This window comes from Mirounga angustirostris, unplaced genomic scaffold (genome assembly GCF_029215605.1).
Source record: "Mirounga angustirostris isolate CCGP_5_RB_7025 unplaced genomic scaffold, mMirAng1.0.hap1 SCAF_17, whole genome shotgun sequence".
In the NCBI taxonomy this organism is placed as follows: Eukaryota; Metazoa; Chordata; class Mammalia; order Carnivora; family Phocidae; genus Mirounga; species Mirounga angustirostris.
The window spans coordinates 13,458,530-13,480,440 of NW_026991725.1; the positions used below are offsets into that span (position 1 = coordinate 13,458,530).

The following is a 21,911-nucleotide window of genomic DNA, read 5'->3' on the forward strand; positions in this document are numbered from 1 at the left end:
ATGTATAACCAAAACAAAGGATATAAGATGTAATCTTTCAGACTTTTGCCTTGTTGATTTTTGCCTAGTAAGACCATTCTAAAGGGCGCCTGGGTGGCTCAGTTGGTTAAGCGACTGCCTTCGGCTCAGGTCATGAGCCTGGAGTCCCGGGATCGAGTCCCACGTCGGGCTCCCTGCTCAGCAGGGAGTCTGCTTCTCCCTCTGACCCTCCCCCCTCTCATGTGCTCTCTCTCTCTCTCTCTCATTCTCTCTCTCAAATAAATAAAATCTTAAAAAAAAAAATCATTCTAAATCCTCCAGTTTTAATCATCTACTGATTAGATATCAAGACATTTTCCAGCAATCTATAACCATGACTTCAATATCTTTAATATTTTCATTGACAGTGCTCATGAGGAAAGAGCAAAGTTCAGCATACAATCAGCAAAACCTCCATCTGGGCTATGCTAAGCAATTAATCAAGACATTCTGGATTTGGCTACTTGGCACCTATATTCAGCAGTACTGTCACCTTATTCACAAAGATGAGTAAGACAGATATAATAGATCCATAATAGACAGATAGATATAAACTTATCACGTACTGTGTAGAAAACAAGAGGTATTAGGTTATCATTCAATAAACTCTCAGGGTGCACCCTTTATGTGGACAGTCCTGCCTTCAAACTAAAAAGGAAATGGTTTATTATGACATATTCTCTGTGAACCATTTTGATTCATATGGATTACTATAAATCACCATTAAATTCTCTAAAACCATTTTTCTAATAAACTGCTAGAATCTGCTGAAGACCAATTTGAAGCACATGGGCAGTTGTGTCCAGATTCTGCCCTTTTCCTAAATGAAGAAGTCAAAACATCTGTATTTCTCACAATTCTCTGGCAAGCTGTTCTGCATAATTTCTCTTAGATAACCCCAAATCTGCAAGTTAATACTGGCTCTATTTCCCCTTATTCTACACACATATTAAAAAGAGAGAGGGGAAAAAAAATAAAAAGGGGAGAGGGACACCCAGCTGGTTCAGTTGGTGGAACATATGACTCTTGATTTCGGGGTTTCAGTTCAAGCCCCACAATGGGTATACAGATTACTTAAAAATAAAATCCTAAAAAGAGAGAGGGAAATCTTTTTTGTGTGTGTGTCTCTAGCATTTTGGAGACTTTTAGTACATTCTAAGTCTTAAAACTCAAGATGGAAAAATAACTCAGTGCAGATGATATTAAGTAATTATTATTCCTACTTTTCTAATATATATTCTTCATTATATGCCACTCTTAATATTATTCCTATTTTTCTAATACATATTTATTCTTGATTATATGTTGCTTTATAATTATATATTATTCACAAAAATCATATCATGAATATTATTTTAAAATCTGGGTTCATCTGAAAGCTTTCTGTTTAGCCATTTTGATTTCTTTAAATGATTTTTCTTTCTCATTGGTATCATTCATAATTATATGCTTTCCTCTTTCTAAGATCTATATTCTCATTTAGAAAATCTCTAAACTATCCAAAAAATATTTTAATTGGCTTTCCAAGAGTATACAAGACATATTTGGATATACCTAGTAATTATTTCCCTTCTTATGAATTTAAAGAATGCACAGTCACCTTCTCCCAAGGTTCCTGACCCTTTCACATTTGCAGACAATTTAGCCTAAAATTAAGACCAAGAACAGTATTTTCCTTCATTACTTCCTCTAACATGTATAATATGAAATTTCAACCCCTACAACAATATTCTATCCTATGCCAATTAATTATATAGTTTAACATTTGAGTAACTTAACAGTTGTCCCATTCTTTCTTTCATGTGTCTGAATCTTGTTTCTCTAATATAACTTAAGTTTAGTGAAAGCAAAATACTACCACAGAGTATTACTCTCTCACAGTACTTGCTACAATGTTAGTCATACAAAAGATGCTACCAGAAAACCACTTTCTGATTGGAATAAGGGTCATTATATACCTTTCATTACAGATAAGCAGTGGCCACTGAATGATCCAAATAAACATCAGCATGAAGTACCCCATTATGCCAAGGTTAAAATAGGAGCAAGGAATCAAATCACAGGAAAGCACTGCAAAGAAGCCTTTTATTTGGGTTTAGCTAAACCTCGAAATGAGGGGGATGTAGGAGTCAAATACTTCAAAAGAATTCTGAGGAATAACCCGGCTCCATCCTAACAAATTTTTCTTTTTTCAAATTGTCTACGTACCTTATAACATCGTGTATGGCAAGGCACTTTAAGGTCAGAACTACAGATGTCAAACTAGTTCTCTTAATCTCAGGGATCACATGGTCAGGCATACACTGGTTCCAAAACTCTTTACTATAGATCCGAAAGCATTTTCCTGAGGAAGTCCTGCCAGCTCGGCCGCTTCGCTGTAACGCCTCACTCCTTTAGAAGAAAAAAAACCAGAAGGCCCCAAAATGTACTGGAAGTTTTCTAAGTAGCTAACATCATACCCCCAAACCAGTTAAAAATGACCTAACAAACTGTTCTTTGAACAAAAAAGCTTGGCATAGAGACTTACTTTGAAATTGGAACCACCTCCAGGATGTCCAACCCTAATCTTGGATTGTGATTTAACTGCTTCACAAAGCCACCATCTACCACATATCTAAGAAGAATGAAAACCAGTTAAGCTTCTAGAAATTAAGACTTGTTGATTTTTAACCACTTTGGATTCTCCTTTTCTACCAAACTAACAACTACATGCTGACTTTTATATTAAACGTAAAACTTGAAAGTCAAGAAATGAGAACCCCTGTACATCACTAATGGAAATGTAACATGGTTAAGCCAATGTGCAAAATGGTTTGAAGGTTCCTCTAAATGTTAAACACAGAATTATCACATGACCCAGAAATCACATTCTTAAGCATATACCGCAAAAGAACTGAAACAAGTACTCAGCCAATACCTGTAGACATATTTTTAGAGAAGCACTATTCATAAGAGCCAAAAGGTAGAAATAACCTAAATGTCCATTAACCATTAAGGGATAAATGGATAAACAAATTATGGCATATACATATAACAGAATATTATTCAGCCATAAAAATGAATGATGTGTTGACACAAGGTTCATCAATGTGGATGAACCTTGAAAGCATGATAAGTGAGAGAAGCCAGACACAAAAGTTTACACATTGTTTGATCATTTATATGAAATATCCAGAATAGGATCTCCATAAAAACAGAAAATAGGCTGGTGGTTGACAAAGGCTGGAATGGAAGGGGGCCTGGGGAGTAACTGCTTAAAGGGTATAGGGCTTTATTTTGGGGTAATAAAAATGTTTTAAAAGTAGACAGAGGTAGTGTTAGTGTTTGTACAACACTGTAAATGTACTAAATACTAATTGTTCACTTTTAAATGTTAATTTTACATTATGTGAATTTCTTCCCCCCCCAAAAAAACTTGGAAGTCACCTCTAGACCACTCTAATAGGCTTAGAATCTAATTTCCAGGTAGCCTTTAACAACACTATTTAAGTCAACTAAACAGAGAACAAGTCAGGTAAATAAGTTAGGAATAGTAGTAAGTCTACCATTCACTAAGGGAACATTCCAAAACTATTTAATGATTTTAGCTTTGCTGGAAACAAAAAATTACAGAGGTAAACTTACTCCAAAGAAGTCAAAGTCCTTAGTGAAATAATTATTTTTAAAGTAAAGGAGAAAAGCAAAGGAAATTAAACTTCCTCTTAGATCTGGGTGATCATTTTACCCAAAAGAAAGATATAGGATCTTTGAGATTCAGGTACAGCCTTCCTGTGGCAAACAGATAGACTTTTATAATTAAGGACATAAAATATATTGGATAAAAGATAAATATCCAAAAGGGCTGTCGTTCAATACACTAAAAGAACTTCACATTAACCATCAGTCTAGACTTAAAATTTCCCAGTGTTTCTCCACTACATTTACCCAAAAATTGATGGCATCATTGATTACATCAAAAAAGAGACTCACATTATAGTTCATTTCATAAAAAGGTGAAAAGTGAGAAACAGTACCTTCAGCTAAACACTGGGACATACGACCCCACCAAGTGGAGGTGCCAGATGAGAAGGGAATTATCATATCATCTTAGGTATATGGTGATAATGAGTACAGAAAAACAGCTTTGGCTTTCTATTCAATGAATAATGAATAATGAAACCCACAAAGCATTACACATAATCTTAAGTTTGGGAAGAGAAAGCTACAAATTGCCAAATATAAGTAGTTAAAAAGTATGATCAGGAATACTATGTGTACCTCCTACTCCATTTCCTAATCATGGCAAACAATAATTATAAAAAATAGTAAGTGAATGGGGCGCCTGGGTGGCTCAGTCAGTTGGGCGTCTGCCTTCGGCTCAGGTCATGATCCCAGGGTCCTGGGATCGAGCCCCACATCGGGCTCCCTGTTCGGCGGGAAGCCTGCTTCTCCTTCTCCCTCTCCCACTCCCCCTGCTTGTGTTCCCTCTCTCGCTGTGTCTCTCTCTGTCAAATAAATCAATAAAATCTTTAAAAAAAAAAAAAAGTAAGTGAATACAAGTAGGTGAGAAGGAAATTAGTGGAGGGCACAGAGGAGCAAACTCAAACCTAAGTGGCTTCCTTGGCTTTAAAAGAAACTTTAAAAGTTGTACCTGATTCCATCTATTGTCAAAGATGTTGCAGAAATATTGGTGGATATGACACATTTTCTAATTCCAGGTGGAGGTGGCAAAAATATTCTCCTCTGTTGATCTAAAATACACGTAAAGAGAAAATGTTAATTTACAACATGCATTTGCCAAACTCCACTTTTTTTTTTTAAAGAGTTTATTTATTTGAGAGAGAGAATGAGAGAGAGAGAGCACATGAGAGGGGGGAGGGTCAGAGGGAGAAGCAGACTCCCCACTGAGCAGGGAGCCTGATGCGGGACTCGATCCTGGGACTCCAGGATCATGACCTGAGCCGAAGGCAGTCGCTTAACCAACTGAGCCACCCAGGCGCCCCCAAACTCCACTTTTGAAAAACTTACTTCTTTTATGTTTCCTTCACCTCTTTAATTATCTTGAATTCAAAATAGCAAAACTTATCTTTGCCTCACCTTTTACTGCTAACATTTCTAGATCCATTAAATCACAGATTATTATTGCTAAAATAAACCCTAGAGCAGAGTCCTTTATGTAGGTCATAGCTCCCTTTGAGAGTATTTAAAAGCTGTGGCCCTCTTCTCCATTAAAAGGCACATATGTATACACACACGTATACACACGTGCACACACACACTTCAAACAATTTCAGGGTTTTCAGGGACTCACTGCAGTCCATCCATGGACTACACATTAAGGACTTCTCTCTACCTTAAAGATTGACTAGCTAAGTGGTTTTCACCCTTTGGGGTATATTTCTGATGGCTACCTCTCTAAGCAAGTAACACCATACTTATTTCCCCTATCCACACAGTCTCAAGAGTGAACCGCAGCAACAATGCTTGTACTATAGTACCTTGTTCCTCCAACCATAGTTTATGGGACCAAAGATAAACATCTCCCCCAAGCTAGGGCAATCTCCTGGAATTTGGAATAAGGTCCAAGAGATACTCTATTTGATTAGGCTAGTCTCTTGCAAAGAAGAAAAATGAACTTGTGAACCATAGGGAAGTGGTTAATGTACATGAAGGAAAATCTAAAAAGAAAATAATGAATTAGCCATGAAAGTTGGTAAGAGAGTATTTCTGGGTTCCTGGCTCTTCCCAGGCCTGGGTGTAAAATTAGTAAGACAGATTTGGCCAGACTTGCTCTCCTGCCAGGTTAAGCACAAAATAAGACAAGAGAGTTAAGAATATTTGCAGGGGCACCTGGGTGGCTTAGTTGTTAAGTGTCTGCCTTCGGCTCAGGTCATGATCCTAGGGTCCTGGAATCGAGCCCCGCATCAGGCTCCCTCCTTGCCAGGAAGCCTGCTTCTCCCTCTCCCTCTCCCCCTGCTTGTGTTCCCTCTCTTGCTGTCTCTCTGTCAAATAAATAAATAAAATCTTAACAAAAAAAAAAAGAGAATGTTTGCAAGGAAATTATTATGGTATGGGTGAAAGAAGTGAAGGCTGATAAAGGACAAGTGTCAGTGCACTCCGAAAATTGTTGAATTACAAACAGTAGAGTATCTGGCAAAAACAGAAAGATGTTTAAAACTGAGATCAGAAATGATGGTAATGACAAAGTCTAGGATGGAAGCTTCTGAATGGGTGGCTTAAGTGGGATGAAGGAAAAGATCACTTATAGAGTGTGTAAGTGTACAGAGATCAAGGAACTTCAAAGCAAAGGATTGTTTGGGTGGATCACTCTACTTCAATAATCAACAAAACTTAGGAGTGATCATTCCAGTGAGTGAGTATACAAGTCAATCTATTGGGGGTATGAAAAGAAATTATTAGCATTTTTATTCATATGTTTCATAACATCTTTTTAAGCTGTTACATATATCTACAATTGTACATTATACAATAGAACAGTAAGTACAAATATACCTTAAGAAGAAAAAAAAATTAAATGCCTGGCTGTATTTGTTTTCCATAAGATATGCCCATATTTGTTTAGAAAATTCATCTTTTCTAATTGAGCAATCTCAAATTGTTTTCTTTTCAGTAGTCGAGAAAATCTTAACAAAACCTGTTTTGAAATAATAAAGTACAAAACCTGTTCTTAAATAAAATCTTACAAAGATCCATGTATTCCCAGTATATATAACAGACCAAAGGTGAACCATTATAAGGAAGAAAAGGAATGGCACAGATGAGCAGTTTTAAAATCATGGAACTAAGCCAACCATCTCATTTTATAAATGAGAAAACTAAATCCCAGAGAGGTCAAGTGACTGGCTAAGATTTACAGACAGACAAATTTGAAACCAAGTTGAGTAATGTTGCTATTCTTCCACATTATTCAGAAATTAATTTCACAAGTAAAAAAGTGCCAGAAAGGCAGCTTATAAAAGATATCTGTGGAGAAGCTCTGAGGTAAATACAAAAATAATTCCAAAAAGACCTATTTCTCTTAGATTTATAGTTAACTTTGGTTAAGAATTATTTTTTAGGGCGCCTGGGTGGCTCAGTCGGTTGAGCGACTACCTTCGGCTCAGGTCATGATCCCAGGGTCCTGGGATCGAGTCCCACATCGGGCTCCCTGCTCTGCGGGGAGCCTGCTTCTCCCTCTCCCACTCCCCCTGCTTGTGTTCCCTCTCTCGCTGTGTCGCTCTCTGTCAAATAAATAAATAAAATCTTAAAAAAAAAAAAAAGAATTATTTTTTAGGTATTAGACTTAGGTAGCTCATTTCTTCCAGATGGCTCAAAGAAGTTTTATACTACTTTGTAGTTCAAATTATGCTTATACATTATTTATGATCTGCTTGTTCTACTACAATGTAGCTCCATGAAACAAGGATTTTCTTTTATCCAAGACATATCCCCACTACCTAGAACAATGTCTGGATCACAGAAAGTGTTCAATAGAATTCAATGAATTGATAAATAAAAAATGCATTATATAAATAATAAGTTAACATCCTTTCTACGGCACTACCCTAAAAATTTACATAAATTAAAAATGTCCTTTCTGAACATATTTATCTATAATTAAGTCTATTTTTCAATCAACCCATTTCTAAAAATACTTAATTTTGTAAGTGTTCAGTTCAAGCAAAATTTCAGTTTCATTTACCATTTTGTTCACTATAATCAATTAAAAAGTCTTGAAACTGTTTTGACAAGACTCACATTTATTTCACTTCCATTTCACCCACACACTTTAATACCATATTCCCCAAGTACAAACACACCAGTTTAATTTTATTTATATATATATATATATATTTTTTTTTTTTTTAGTAATCTCTAAACCCAATGTGAGGCTCAAACTCACGACCCTGAGATCAAGAGTCGCATGCTCTTCTGAATGAGCCAGGTAGGCACTTCAACACATATCAGTTTTATATTTGTTTATAAAGGTTTGAAAAAAAGTTAAATATATCCTAAAGCACATTCTCACTCTCCAGGAAGGAAAGGGGAAATGGAATACTTTCATTAATATGTAGTTAGGTCTTAGGATGTTATTAATGGGGAGGGCAGGGGATTGGCAAAGAGGCAAAAAAGATGTCCAAAGTCTACCAAGAAATAAGGATATTGAGGGGCACCTGGGTGGCTCAGTCATTGAGCGTCTGCCTTCAGCTCAGGTCGTGATCCCAGGGTCCTGGGATTGAGCCCCGCGTCAGGCTCCCTGCTCTGCGGGAAGCCTGCTTCTCCCTCCCCCACTCCCCCTGCTTGTGTTCCTGCTCTTGCTATCTCTCTCTCTGTCAAATAAATAAATAAATAAATAATAAAATTTAAAAAAAATAGATAAAAAAGAAATAAGGATATTGAGAGACCACTCAACACTCATAATGAAGTAATGCTCCTAGATTTATGCATATGACACATTATATGTTAAGGCCAGTGAAATTTCCTCATAGAATATCTTGTCCCAAAGTCCCCCAAAAAGATTCCAAAGCAGAACTATTTCTGAGAAAGAGAAGAAAAAGAACATAACTTAAAGTAATAAAACAGAAACTGTCAATCAAAGGGGGGAAAAGATGACAGTTTCGGAGGAAAAGAAAGAAGTACAACACTGCTTGGCTAAAACTGTACCCCTCTGCCCCCAAGAAGTTATTTTTGGGTGAGTCAAAAATATCTTGAGAATTCTCAGTAACACAGCTGAAAATCAAATTCCTGACACAGAGAAAAGGCTTGAATAATGAGTAAATGCAACTGAAAAAGTAACTAGAAGGAAGTTAAAAAATATGGAAGACAGGCAATCCAACATAAGAATAATTGGTATCCCTGAAGTAGAGAAACCAATAAATATATAAAAATTATATTCAAAGATATAACACAAAAGAGTTTTCCTGAAATAACTGAATTTTCAGATCAAAAGTACACATCATAAAAGTTCATCTTGTTTGTGATGGTCATTACACGAGTATGTACATTTGTCAAAATTCACTGAACTATACACTTAAAACAAGCAGTTTATTGTATGTAAATTATACCTCAAAAAGTTGATTTTTTTAAAAAAGCACATCAAATTCTAGGAAATTTTAATATAAAACACTCAACACCAAAAAATATCCTAATTAAAACTACTGAACTTTCAAAATCAGAGAAATTTTAAAAAAAAAAAGAAATTTTCAGGCAGACAGAAAAAGCAAATCACTTACAAGGAAGGGGAAAAAAAAATCAGGCTGGCCTCAGACTTCTCCACAGCAACGTTCAGTGCCAGAAGACAAGTGGGCAACATCTACCAAGTTCTAAGGAAAAGAAAGTGTGACCCAAGAACATAAAACCCAGCCACGACATAGTTCAAGTATAAAGGCAAAAGCGAGACATTCTCAAACATAAAAGAGTAAAAACAAAAAGTAACAATCAAGAGCCCTTCTATTGGAAAAAAAAGTTAACAAAACCCAGGCAATCAAAAATTAACCAAAAGTAACTTAAGAATGGAAAAGCCGGGCGCCTGGGTGGCTCAGTTGGTTAAGCAACTGCCTTCCGCTCAGGTCATGATCCTGGAGTCCCTGGATCGAGTCCCGCATCGGGCTCCCTGCTCGGCAGGGAGTCTGCTTCTCCCTCCGACCCTCCCCCCTCTCATGTGCTCTCTCTCATTCTCTCTCTCTCTCAAATAAATAAATAAAATCTTAAAAAAAAAAAAAAAAGAATGGAAAAGCCATGGTAAAAGGATTGATGATAAACATCTAAACAATGTAAAAATAACTAACAAAAATCAGAAGGGAAAGATACAGAAGAGTCGAAGTATTTAAGTCCTTATCTTTCAAATCAGAGAATCAGCTTAGATAAGATCTCCAATCACACATGGTCTAAAAAGAAGAGATTAACTTCAACTTCTTAAAATTTTTCATCTTTTTAGACTTGACAGCAACCTTTTATATCATATTCTCATGTGGTAAAGAAAGTTACTTGACGTTTAACAATTCCTTCAAGTAAATTCACATAAAATTAAATACTTTTTTAAAAAGCAACTAATAGTATAATCTCACTTTAAAAAGTATTTCTATCAACCCACCTGTTTACTTCCTTATCCTTCTATATGTACACACACACACACACACACAGCTGGTTATTTTTATATGGAGGAACTTGAGGTGATTTCTTTACTTTTACCTTTGTAACTTTGGACACTGCTTGAATTCTTTATAATGAAACTGTTATCATTTTTCCTTAATTGAATAGTTTTTCTTAAAGGAAAACTGGAGCAAAAATGTGAAGACACTGAGAGTGTGTTAATTCTGCACAGTGGGAAATGGATTGTTTTTGTACTTTTCTACACTTTAAAAATTTCTAAGATCTGTACCTCTGAAACAAATAATGCAATATATGTTAAGAAAAAAAAAAAAGAAGAAGAAGGTAGCGGGAGGGGAAGAATGAAGCGGGGGAAATCGGAGGGGTGGACGAACCATGAGAGACGATGGACTCTGAAAAACAAACTGAGGGTTCTAGAGGGGAGGGGGGGTGGGAGGATGGGTTGGCCTGGTGGTGGGTATTGAGGAGGGCACGTTCTGCATGGAGCACTGGGTGTTATGCACAAACAATGAATCATGGAACACTTCATCTAGAACTAATGATGTAATGTATGGGGATTAACATAAGAATAAAAAAAATTTTCTACAAAAGGCTAAAGGAAAAAACATTAAAGAACATATATAACAAAATGCAATTTTTTGTTAGAAAAAGCTAAACAATAAAAATATATTTATGTTAAAAATATATTTAAATATATTTTAAAAGTTTAGAATACACCTCAGAATATTAATAGTGATTATCACTTAACCATGTTGGTGATATCTAAGTTTAATTATCTTTCTTACTTTTCTGATTATATTTTACAACTACATACTCTACAACTATGTACTCTTTACAACTATGTCTGCTTTGTAAGACAAAAGAAAAAATTTTCCCATTTGGAGAGAGTAAAAGTTTTGTTTTTTTTTAAAGATTTTTTTTTATTTATTTATTTGAGAGAATGAGATGGAGAGAGCATGAGAGGGGGTAGGATCAGAAGGAGAAGCAGACTCCCTGCTGAGCAGGGAGCCCGATGCGGGGCTCGATCCTGGGACTCCAGGCTCATGACCTGAGCTGAAGGCAGTCGCTTAACCAACTGGGCCACCCAGGCGCCCCTAGAGTAAAAGTTTTTATATGAAGCTCATTAGCCTTATTCCCCCCTCATCTTTAATCTTAACATTTAAGGAAATTATCACAGACATAGCCAAATTCTAGGTACTTGCCAAAGTGAGATAATGTCTTTGTTTTGCAGGAAAAAGAAAGAAATAAAACTACTTTTAGATTAATGCAATAATCTAAATGTGCAGTTTTCCTCTTTTAAAATACTGGAAATAAAAAAGGAAATGTAATAAAAAATACTGCCTACACTTTGAGCTTGAGAGAAACTTGCACTAATCCAAGGTAAAGCTCCTTTCCTTTTCTTCAGGTATTCTGAAAACACATGTACTATTTTTTTACCCCCTACTGAATGGATAACCAGTTACCAAATGCAGGTTTACCATGTGACCTCAGGAACATCACTTAGTCTCTATCTGTTCAATAAAGAAGTCTGATTATGCAAGAAAAATATTTATGGGTATATGTGCATTTTTCTAGAGAAAGAAACCATGGCTTTCATTATCTTTTAAAAAGAATCTCAGATTCCACCCTCTAAAAAGGCTAAGCAGCACTGAATTTCGATAATTACTTATAGTGCTAAAATAGTCAAATTCCATGCAAATATTTGTTGCTTATGAAGTAACAGGTATATTTCAGTAAACCTGAAGAATTGCAAAATCTTGAACAAAAGAGGGAAGTCAGAAGAGCAAAAAGGTTCGAGGGAAACAAGAATAAGGTTCTAGATACAGCTAGCGTTTTCATACAAGATATAACATAATGTCTAGCAGAAAGTGAAAAATCTGGAACTCATTTTAACAAACATCTAATCAGGACTTTTTCAACACATAATACTCAAGTAGTTCACAATTTCAAAAAGGAGATGAGGCAACCATAACGCAAGGGAGAATGTGCTCAGTGCCACAAGAGGTATAAACGAAGAAGAGATCAAAGTCAGTTGTGAGGTGGGAAATCAGGGAAGGTTTTTATCGAGGTGGTTGCACTCGTGAAACAAAACAGCAAGATTTCAGCCAGTAAGAGGAGAGAATAAAAGGGAAAAGGAGGAGTTCAAGTGAAGGGAAATATCAAATGCTGTCACAAAAAAGATGCAGAAGGAAATGGAATAAAAAATACTGCCTACACTTTGAGCTTGAGAGAAACACCTCAAAGGGTGGGGGTTAGAGTTCAGCCCAGGGAGTGGGATCATATAATCTTGGCAATAGAAGGGATACCACAGCACCTCTTCACATTTGACAGTTGAGAATTTTTTGTCAATTAGGGAGGTATCTTAAGATGTCCCTTTAAAACAATCAGCCACCCTCATGGCTAGCCCAGAAATAAAAGCAAATACAACATATCCACCTCATAATCTTCACTTTTCACTAAACCTAGATCTGAGTCATTTTTGAACCCTCCTCACAACAGGCTACAAGCAGGAAACCCTTCTTCCCTCTCCTCACTCCCAAGCACAAGCTTTATGTTCCTAAGACATAATAGGAAATAAAGGAAATAACATTTTAATAGTGTTTCTCCCCACCACCCGAAGTAGCAATAATAAAAAAATAAGTGCCATATTCTATTAGCCAGACTTAAAAAAAACAAAAAAAAAAGCCTAAGATCCCAGGAACCTGCCACTCACAACTTCACCTCACCCATTACTTAGTACCTCATCAGCTCCATCTGAATGCCTCTTTGCATTGTTAGAAATTGCTCCCATAAATATTATTATGCTCAGGGGCGCCTGGGTGGCTCAGTCGGTTAAGCGTCTGCCTTCGGCTCAGGTCATGATCCCAGGGTCCTGGGATCGAGCCCCGCATCGGGCTCCCTGCTCCGCGGGAAGCCTGCTTCTCCCTCTCCCACTCCCCCTACTTGTGTTCCCTCTCTCGCTGTGTCTCTCTCTGTCAAATAAATAAATAAAATCTTTAAAAAAAAAAAAAATATTATTATGCTCATAATAGATCACCAGCAGCTTGCCCTTAGAGTGCCCTTGGAACCAGAAGGGAAACTAAAATAAACAAAACCCTTCAGTAATGGCTCTACTGACAGGCAGCTCTACATCTTTACCATTCACACATACACGCCAACACAGAAAATCTCATACCCTGGGAATTAAGGCTGAAATCACACTGGAAGGATAATGAATGCCAAGTTATTAAGTTAGCATTTTAATTTAGCTGGTAATAAGGAATGGCTGAGATACCCAACAGGAAAATGATACAATCAGAGCTGTACTTTTGAAGGATGATGCTTACCACTGCAGGTAGGATGGTAAATTACATCAGGGAAAACAGGTTAGCAGGTTATGTTAACAACTCAGGAAAGCAAATTGAGGATCCCAACTCTAATGATGACAATGAAAAACGAAAAAGAATGAATGAATGATCTGGACAAGATTTAAAAAAAAAAAAAAAACCGAACCTGTAGGAGTTGTCACTTATTTGGACTGAATGAGCTAGGATGACATGATACACAGACTAGGAAGCCCTGTGAGAAGATCCAGGAATTCCAGAATGCAGGAGTGAGACTTAACTAGAGATAGTCAACCTCTCCAAAACAGAGAACTCTAAGAAAACAGCAAGCTAAGGATAAAACCTTAAAAAATAGTCACATTTAGAGAGGAACAAAGGCTGGGAAGGGTGGGAGGGCAGCACACTTAGAGAAAGAGTGGTCAGGAGAACCAGGTAATTAAGTATTATCCCAGATGACAGCATTTCAAGGAGACTTATTATCACAAAATCAAAATACAAACTAATGAAAAAAAAGCCATGAGATTTGAGAAATAGGAGGTCATTCACAACCTTTAATAGTATAAAAACTGTATTTCAGGCCATTAAACAAGATGCAATAGCAGACTCAGCATGCTATTTTCAATGTGACAGTAACAAAGGAAAGAATGAAATTACTTATATAGAAAAAAATTTATATTGTTAATGGTTAATAACAAAGCAACTCTAATGAGTTTTGAATTACCTCAGCAGTAAACAAAATAAATTTAAAGGAGCCAGCGGATCAAATTTCCAGAAAACAATGAAAACCTTAAATATCTAATAAAGACCCTAAGAATTCCCTTAAAGATACAAAAACCTAAAAATAGATTTCCATATGGAGGGCAAGGGCCACCATCACAAAAAAGATTTCTAAAATAGCACATGGTCTATGGTTATTTACCAAAACACATATTCCTAACTTTTTTTGTTAACATAAGATTAAGAACCACCTACTGAACAAAAACAAAAATACATATAAAATATAAAAACAAAAAAATATATATATAAAAACATTCAAATGTTTTTTACACATTTAATGCTAATCACAATCAAACTCTAAATAGCTTCCCTTTTTTACATATCAAATTCCATAATAAAGTAGTTTTACTAAACAAATTCTAAACCTAATTCAACAATATTTATTATGAACAAATAAGAGAATAAGAGTTTGCATTTGCTCTTTGAAATTACAAAAGAACAGCATCATTCTTGAAAAGCAGACTGTGTGCTACTTCAAAAGAAAACAACCCACTATGTTTAGTCTCAGATGTACCTGGATGTATATGATCTCTAGAAATTCTTTGGCAATACTAAATTAGGTTTGACTTATGGTACTACTATCAAGAAATTATAGTCCTGATTTCAAAAAATTACCAACAATATTTTTGTTCTGCTGGGAGAGGACACAGCCCACTCTTAAACAAAATCAAGGTGGGGGGGTGGTCCAAGGCTCCTGAAAAAGTGAGTATGAAAAGACTTTGAGAAAAAAATCACTTCTCTCAAGGAATGCTGGTTCCCTTAAAGTTCTATTTCATGATCTGGGTGTTGGTTATAAAATGAGTTGTTCGTAAAATTAACTGACCTAAACGCTTAGGATCTGTATACTACTCTGTACATATGTAATTATTCAATTTTTTTTTTTAAAAATTAGTCAAATTTTCTATTCTAGTGAGGAATTACCTGTTGTCATAGATCCATAACATGGCAATATTAACAAACCATCCAGAGTTGTATCTTGAACATCATAATCATAATCAACAGACTCTGCCATCTGAAAAAGTAACTCACAACTTTTTTCAATTTCAAACTGACCTGAAATGAGGGAGGGAAAATAATGTCAGCAACTGAACAGCAAAATTAATTTAAGAATGAAAAAAAAGAGAAGTCTTCTGGATTATTTTTGCATAATAGCTATTTTCAATCTCATTTGATCTAAAGAAGATGAACACATAAATTGAACCAAATCTCAACAATAGAATTGAAAATAGAACACGAGTTTCCAAGGAATTTAAACCTCTACAGGAATAAAAATGTTTATAATCTTCAAGCCTATCATCTTGTTAACACAGTATTTGAGGAAGACTCAGTAAAGTTAATCATTAATATAGAAGAATCTAGTCCAGGAGATACTGCATTTAGGTGTATTTCAAAATACTTAAGTAACCGGAAAAAGGCAGAGACCATTACAGTGTCTCACTTCTGACATCAGTACAAGGCAGAGTAGGAGGTGAGCGATAAAATGACTCATTTCTGTTAGTAGGATGCTGCTAATTGAAGAATCACACTAGTTTAGGATTTAATCTATTTTTGACTTCCAAAAAAGGCCTGTCTATGAGACACGGATTCAACACCTTATGTACTGCTATCACACGGTACCATCCCACCACTCACAGAAGAAATGAATTAGTAAGATGTCTTTTGAAATCACGGAATTAATCATTCAGATCCAGGACTGTTTGGTATGGTAACAGCTCTATATAAGATAGGCTAATAAAATATTAATACTTTACCATTTAATATCTTTTTACTAAAAGGTCAGTGTGTTTTACATATGTTTACTCATGAGACTGGCAGTTTTTATGGCAGTACAGAATTATCTTATATATCTTAAATAAGATAGAATATCTAAAACTTTCAGATAATCATACAAAGCTAAGGCAATATGAGTTAAAGCCCAGTTTTTCCAACAAAAGTAACACTACTGTGATGCCACACTCTGCTCTTATATAAGTAGTAAAATTTTTAAACCTGATACTGAATGCTCACCAGTCAGAAAAACCAAGATGTCTCCAGCCATTTCATTCAAATGGATATCCATGGTCACTTTAACAATCTAAAGCAAGAAACACAAGCATAATATGCTGATGGAAATACAGTCCCCCACTCCCAACCACCTCCCCTTATTCCACAGAAAAATTAAATTTGGTTCTCGAAACTTCTAGGACCTATAAGGGCCACCATTAAAATAAAAGGGAACAAACAAATTACTGAACTACTCAATCAACTAGAATCATAAATATAAAAAAAGACACAAAAAGGATGCCAAGTAATACCGCTTGAATATATGCAGTATTTTCTCTGTCTCGTGGGCCAATCAAATTGCAGAACTTTTCTCTGACTGGATAAAGCCTTCCAGGTATATCAAATATTGGACAATTTCCAAAGAATGTAGAGAGCTTGGCTAATTCCATAGTTGCTGACATCACCACAACTTTCAAATGTTCCTTCCTATTAGGAGACTTCTCCTGAAATAACTTCTTCAATAAACCAAATAAGATGTCCTGAAAAAAAAGTAAATTTCTAATAAGTCACGAGTACACCTACCAACCAACTTATTTTAAATATCTTGCTTTCCTAACCAAAGAATTCCTATTTCAATAGAATAAAATGTAAGTAAGACCAAGCAATTCTCTACAGGGTAAAAGCTACCCCAAATAAGTAAACTAATAAACAACCAGTATATTAAAATACTCACTGTAGTTAGAGTCCTCTCATGGGCTTCATCTAAAATGATGACACTGAACTTGGTAAGATTTGGATCTCCCAAAATATGTTTCAGTAAACATCCATCAGTCATATATTTGATTGCAGTTTCCTGATGTTCAAACAGCAGAGTGTATCAACTTATATATATATAGTGTTAGAGAAATTCACCCTTGCTTTGCATACTAAATTCCCCCCCAAATGTGCAGCCATTAAGTGATCCACCTAATCTGACTAAATAAAGTATATAAATTAGTCTAATAACAAGGATGGTAAATTGTAAAACTTGTGATCTATACAGGGACAGAGATAAGGAACTAAGGTGGATGTTCTGGGATAAAGCAACAGAAGGGGCCAATAAGGAGGTATAAAGTAGTCTGGGGAAAGTGGTAAGATAATGCAATGGCTTCCCGTGAGCAAGTTGTGGGAAACAACAATGAAATGGGATCCATCTCCCTGTCTCAGCCACTATTTCTTTCTTTTAAAGATTTTTTATTTATTTTTTGACAGAGAGGGAGACAGCGAGAGAGGGAATACAAGCAGGGGGAGTGGGAGAGGGAGAAGCAGGCTTCCCGCCGAGCAGGGAGCCCGACGCTGGGCTCGATCCCAGGACCCCGGGATCATGACCCAAGCCGAAGGCAAATGCTTAACAACTGAGCCACCCAGGCGCCCCTGAGCCACTATTTTAGAGGACTCAGAAGAAAAGGCAGAGGAAATAGTTAGGTGCACAATTTCCTCTCACTCTCTTTCTTCCCTATTTGCTTATTTTATTTATTTTTTTTCAAGATTTATTTATTTTTTTTGACAGAGGGAGACAGCGAGAGAGGGAACACAAGCAGGGGGAGCGGGAGAGGGAGAAGCAGACTCCCCGCTGAGCAGGGAGCCCGATGCGGGGCTCGATCCCAGGAGCCTGGGATCATGACCTGAACTGAAGGCAGACACTTAACGACTGAGTCATCCGGGTGCCCCCCTATTTGCTTTTTTTTTTTTTTTTTTAAGATTTTATTTATTTATTTGAGAGAGAGAGAGAGAATGAGAGAGCACATGAGAGGGGGGAGGGTCAGAGGGAGAAGCAGACTCCCCGCTGAGCAGGGAGCCCGATGCGGGACTCGATCCCGGGACTCCAGGATCATGACCTGAGCAGAAGGCAGTGGCTTAACCAACTGAGCCACCCAGGCGCCCCCTATTTGCTTATTTTAAAAAATTCTGTCTGTCAGGGATGCCTGGGTGGCTCAGCTGGTTAAGTGTCTGCCGTCAGCTCAGGTCATGATCTCAGGGTCCTGGGATCGAGTCCTGCATCGGGCTCCTTGCTCAGCAGGGAGCCTGCTTCTCCCTCTGCCTGCCATTCCCCCTGCTTGTGTGCTCTTTTTCTGACAAATAAATAATAAATAAAATTTTTTAAAAATTGTGTCTGTCACCTAGCATTAAAACAAGGTGAGAATAAGGTCTAAAAGCTAGAAGTTAACAACAGTATACACATAAAACAAGGGAAGAGAAAAGAAAGAAAACTCCCCAGCAGTGACCACTAGGAATGCAAAGACAGTATTTTGGGGAGTCACTGTGTGTCATAATTGGTGGCCATTCCTATTAGGGACCATATTTAATTAGGGATTGTTTTGTATTTGGTACAGGATTAAAAAATCCTGAAGGAATGTAAATTATAACCATTAACTACTAAAAAGAAAACAATTTTAAACTTGATGCCGTGAATACAGAAGATATGCTTACTGACTTTGCTAAGTTGACTTCAGGAATACAAATACACCCTATGGATGAATCTTGAAAACATTATGCTAAATGAAACAATCCAGACACAAAGGACCAAATATTGTATGATTCAACTTATATGAGGTACTTAGAAAAGGCAAATTTGTAAAGACCGAAAGTAGAATAGAAGTTACCACAGACTGGATGGAGGAGGGAATAGGAGAGTTAATGTTTAGTAGATATAGTTTCTGTTTGAGATGATGAAAACATTCTGAAAATAGAGTGTTGATGGATACACAACACTGTAAATGTATTTCATACCAATGACATGTAACACCTAAAAATGGTTGAAATAGTAAATTTTGCGTTATATATATTTTAGTACAATAAAAAATTGTTTCAAAGATTACAAGTGTAAGGTACAGGTCCAGGATTCTTACAGCTAAAAAACCATAAAATAAGAGAATCCTTAAAAAAATAAACATAACTGTCACTTATAAACTAATTGAGAAGGGAGAAAATAGTAAAACTAATAGGCACTTCAGAGCTAAATCATTTAACAAAGGACAACAAAAATTAATTCTAATCTTGGGCTTTGTTTCTTTAAAATATAAACGCAAATTTGAAGTTAAAATCTTTCATAACTTTCTCCAATCCTTCTATAAGTCTATAGGACTTAAACCACAATAAAACTTTTGTACCTTAGAGCTGCAATCATCGAAACGAACTTGGTACCCTACTCTGGATCCCAAAGTGCATTTCATTTCTTCAGCAACCCTCTGAGCAACGGATATAGCAGCTACTTTTCGTGGCTGAGTCACACCAATCATACCATGTTGTGAAAACCCTATCAAAACCAGAGGTAAAAAAAAAAAAAAAAAATTGTTAACAATTGTTTCCAATTAGGGCTAAATTGTTTCCAACCAATCAACACAAACTGTTCCAAGTGTTTCCAAAAGAAAACTGCAAATTAACAACATACTGTTTTACAAATGCACCATGGAAATTTAAGTAGTAATAAAAAATAAGAATACATATTTTCCATTAAAATACATATTTTATTAGGTTCCCCCCCCCAATTTCAGTCAAGATTTACTTTAAAGAGTAAGCCAAGGGGCGCCTGGGTGGCTCAGTTGGTTAAGCGACTGCCTTCGGCTCAGGTCATGATCCTGGAGTCCCAGGATCGAGTCCCGCATCGGGCTCCCTGCTCGGCAGGGACTCTGTTTCTCCCTCTGACCCTCCTCCCTCTCATGCTGTCTCTCATTCTCTCTCTCTCAAATAAATAAATAAAATCTTTAAAAAAAAAAAAAAAGAGTAAGCCAAAAATGCTTAAGTCCTAGGAACCCATAAAATTTCAGACTTCCTAAAGATTTACTTTTGCCACAAAAGTTTAAATATACCACCTTTCATAGATTCATTTTTTACCATTTTAGTATCTCTGAAAGAAAGATGTGTCTTACAGTTAATGGTATTTTTTTCTTTATTAATAGTATGTAAAACAGTGGTAAATGTCTCAATAAATGGCACATTAGATTTGATGGATTAGAATAAGTTAATATCAGCTAAGAAATGTTTATTTATATGAATAACATCCAGTATAATTTTGCTCTATACCAACCTTATGATAGTAAGTTTTACCATATCGAAGGAAAAGACACTTTAAGGGTAATTTGTTAGCTGGCTTGGGTTACAGAGTCAGGGAATAAATACTTACCTGATAATACTCTGGAAAAAGAACCAAGAAATACTAACGTAAGCAACAGATATCACTATATTCCTGTAAATTATTTCAATACCAGTTAAGAGTATACTGCAAATCAACCTCATTCTATAACAGAGAATCAGTATCTACCTATAACTGAGATTATTACAGTAATTAAAAATGGAAAAATCATATGAATTCCTGAATATGAAATAAGACCATAAAAAAGCAGGGAAGATGTAGGGAGGATGTGCCAAGAGAAGAATTGGGACTGTAGAACAAATGGTGGGTATTTGTGCAATGCAGAAGTCCTATTAGCTTTTAAGAGGATATATTTTTAAATACTCCCAATATTATCCCAGAATAAAATTACCTGCTTCATACAGATATTTTGGTAGTTGAGTTGTTTTACCACTTCCTGTATTTCCAGTAACAATAAGGAATGAATTGTCCCTCACAGCTTGAATAAGCTTTTTTCTTTGTTTTTGAATAGGAAAAGTTGGAGTAGTTCCTCCCTCCTGTGATGTGCATCCTTTCTCTTCTGTAATAACAGAAAAACAATTGTGCAATTAAAAGGACTGTAAAGATATCTTTGACTCAATTTCCCAGAACTGAATAGAGAAAGACAATATAATTTTAGGGCTGGAAAGGATCAATCCATGACTTCTCAGGTAAATCATCTATGTCCAATTTGTATGTGAGGGTTTACAAGCCCAGAACAACTTTTTAGTAAAATCTAACAACGTGAGCATTTGCTAATGCATGACTCAGAGTACTTGACAATGTAAGCCTAGCACAAAGCAATGTATATGCAAGCATACCTATATAGAAGCGCAAAACCCAATTTTATTAAACAATAGACCAAAAGCTAGAACACAGCGGGAAACTCTCAGCTGAATTTAAAAAAAAAAAAGAGCCACCTGTGTTTGCTTCTGATTCATGGTTCAAGTTAGGTCCCTGTTCAGAGTGACTGATATCCCAGAAGGCCAAGTGGTGGGTAACCATGGAAACTGGCTCCTGGAAACTGGCTCCCTTCATGCCATACCCAAAGGCAGGCTGGCGGCCCGACGAGTTGGGGGGGCGGGGGGGAATGGATGGGTAGAGAACAAAGGCTCTATGAGCCTCTTTAAGAGGAGAACGCGCCTAGGTGTTGGGGTTCACTTTTTTGTCCCCCAAGCAAGGTTTTCATCCAACTTGGACCTGGGACCGCTCCCCTCTACACCAAAGTGCTCATTGGACGCAAAGTTCGCCTCCGGCTTGGAGGGCAAGGAGAACGCTGCGGTCTCCTCTCCACTTTTCTCTGCCCGCCCAAAGCGGACTTTTATCACCCCAAAACCCCCATGCCGAAACTCCCGCCGGCCTCCGCAGCGTCCCGCGGACCGCACCTTTATCAGCGATGGAAAGAGCCGAAGGCCGGTCTTGCTGAAGGTCTATTGACCGCTCACCCTCCTCCTGCCGCCTTGGCGCCCTGCCCGCGACGGCGGGAAACCGGGACATAGACCTGGCCCGGAGCGGAGGTGAGCACGTCCACCGATCTGGAGAGATGGGAGGAGAAAGACAAAGACGCGCCC

At 36.8% G+C, this 21,911-nt stretch overlaps 1 protein-coding gene across 1 annotated transcript in view; it reads right to left on the reverse strand.

Moving 5' to 3' along the window:
* DHX40 (DEAH-box helicase 40) overlaps nt 1–21,911 on the reverse strand; it is a 49,063-nt gene extending 27,152 nt beyond the window's left edge. Inside the window, exons 1-10 of the mRNA XM_045889271.3 lie at nt 21,726–21,911; nt 20,714–20,881; nt 19,340–19,485; nt 16,924–17,043; nt 16,502–16,729; nt 16,215–16,281; nt 15,129–15,260; nt 4,649–4,748; nt 2,546–2,632; nt 2,227–2,409 (exon numbers count right to left, since the gene is read on the reverse strand). Coding sequence (XP_045745227.1) covers nt 2,227–2,409; nt 2,546–2,632; nt 4,649–4,748; nt 15,129–15,260; nt 16,215–16,281; nt 16,502–16,729; nt 16,924–17,043; nt 19,340–19,485; nt 20,714–20,881; nt 21,726–21,837 — 1,343 coding nt within the window. The 5' untranslated portion in view covers nt 21,838–21,911. The remainder of the gene's footprint in view (nt 1–2,226; nt 2,410–2,545; nt 2,633–4,648; nt 4,749–15,128; nt 15,261–16,214; nt 16,282–16,501; nt 16,730–16,923; nt 17,044–19,339; nt 19,486–20,713; nt 20,882–21,725) is intronic.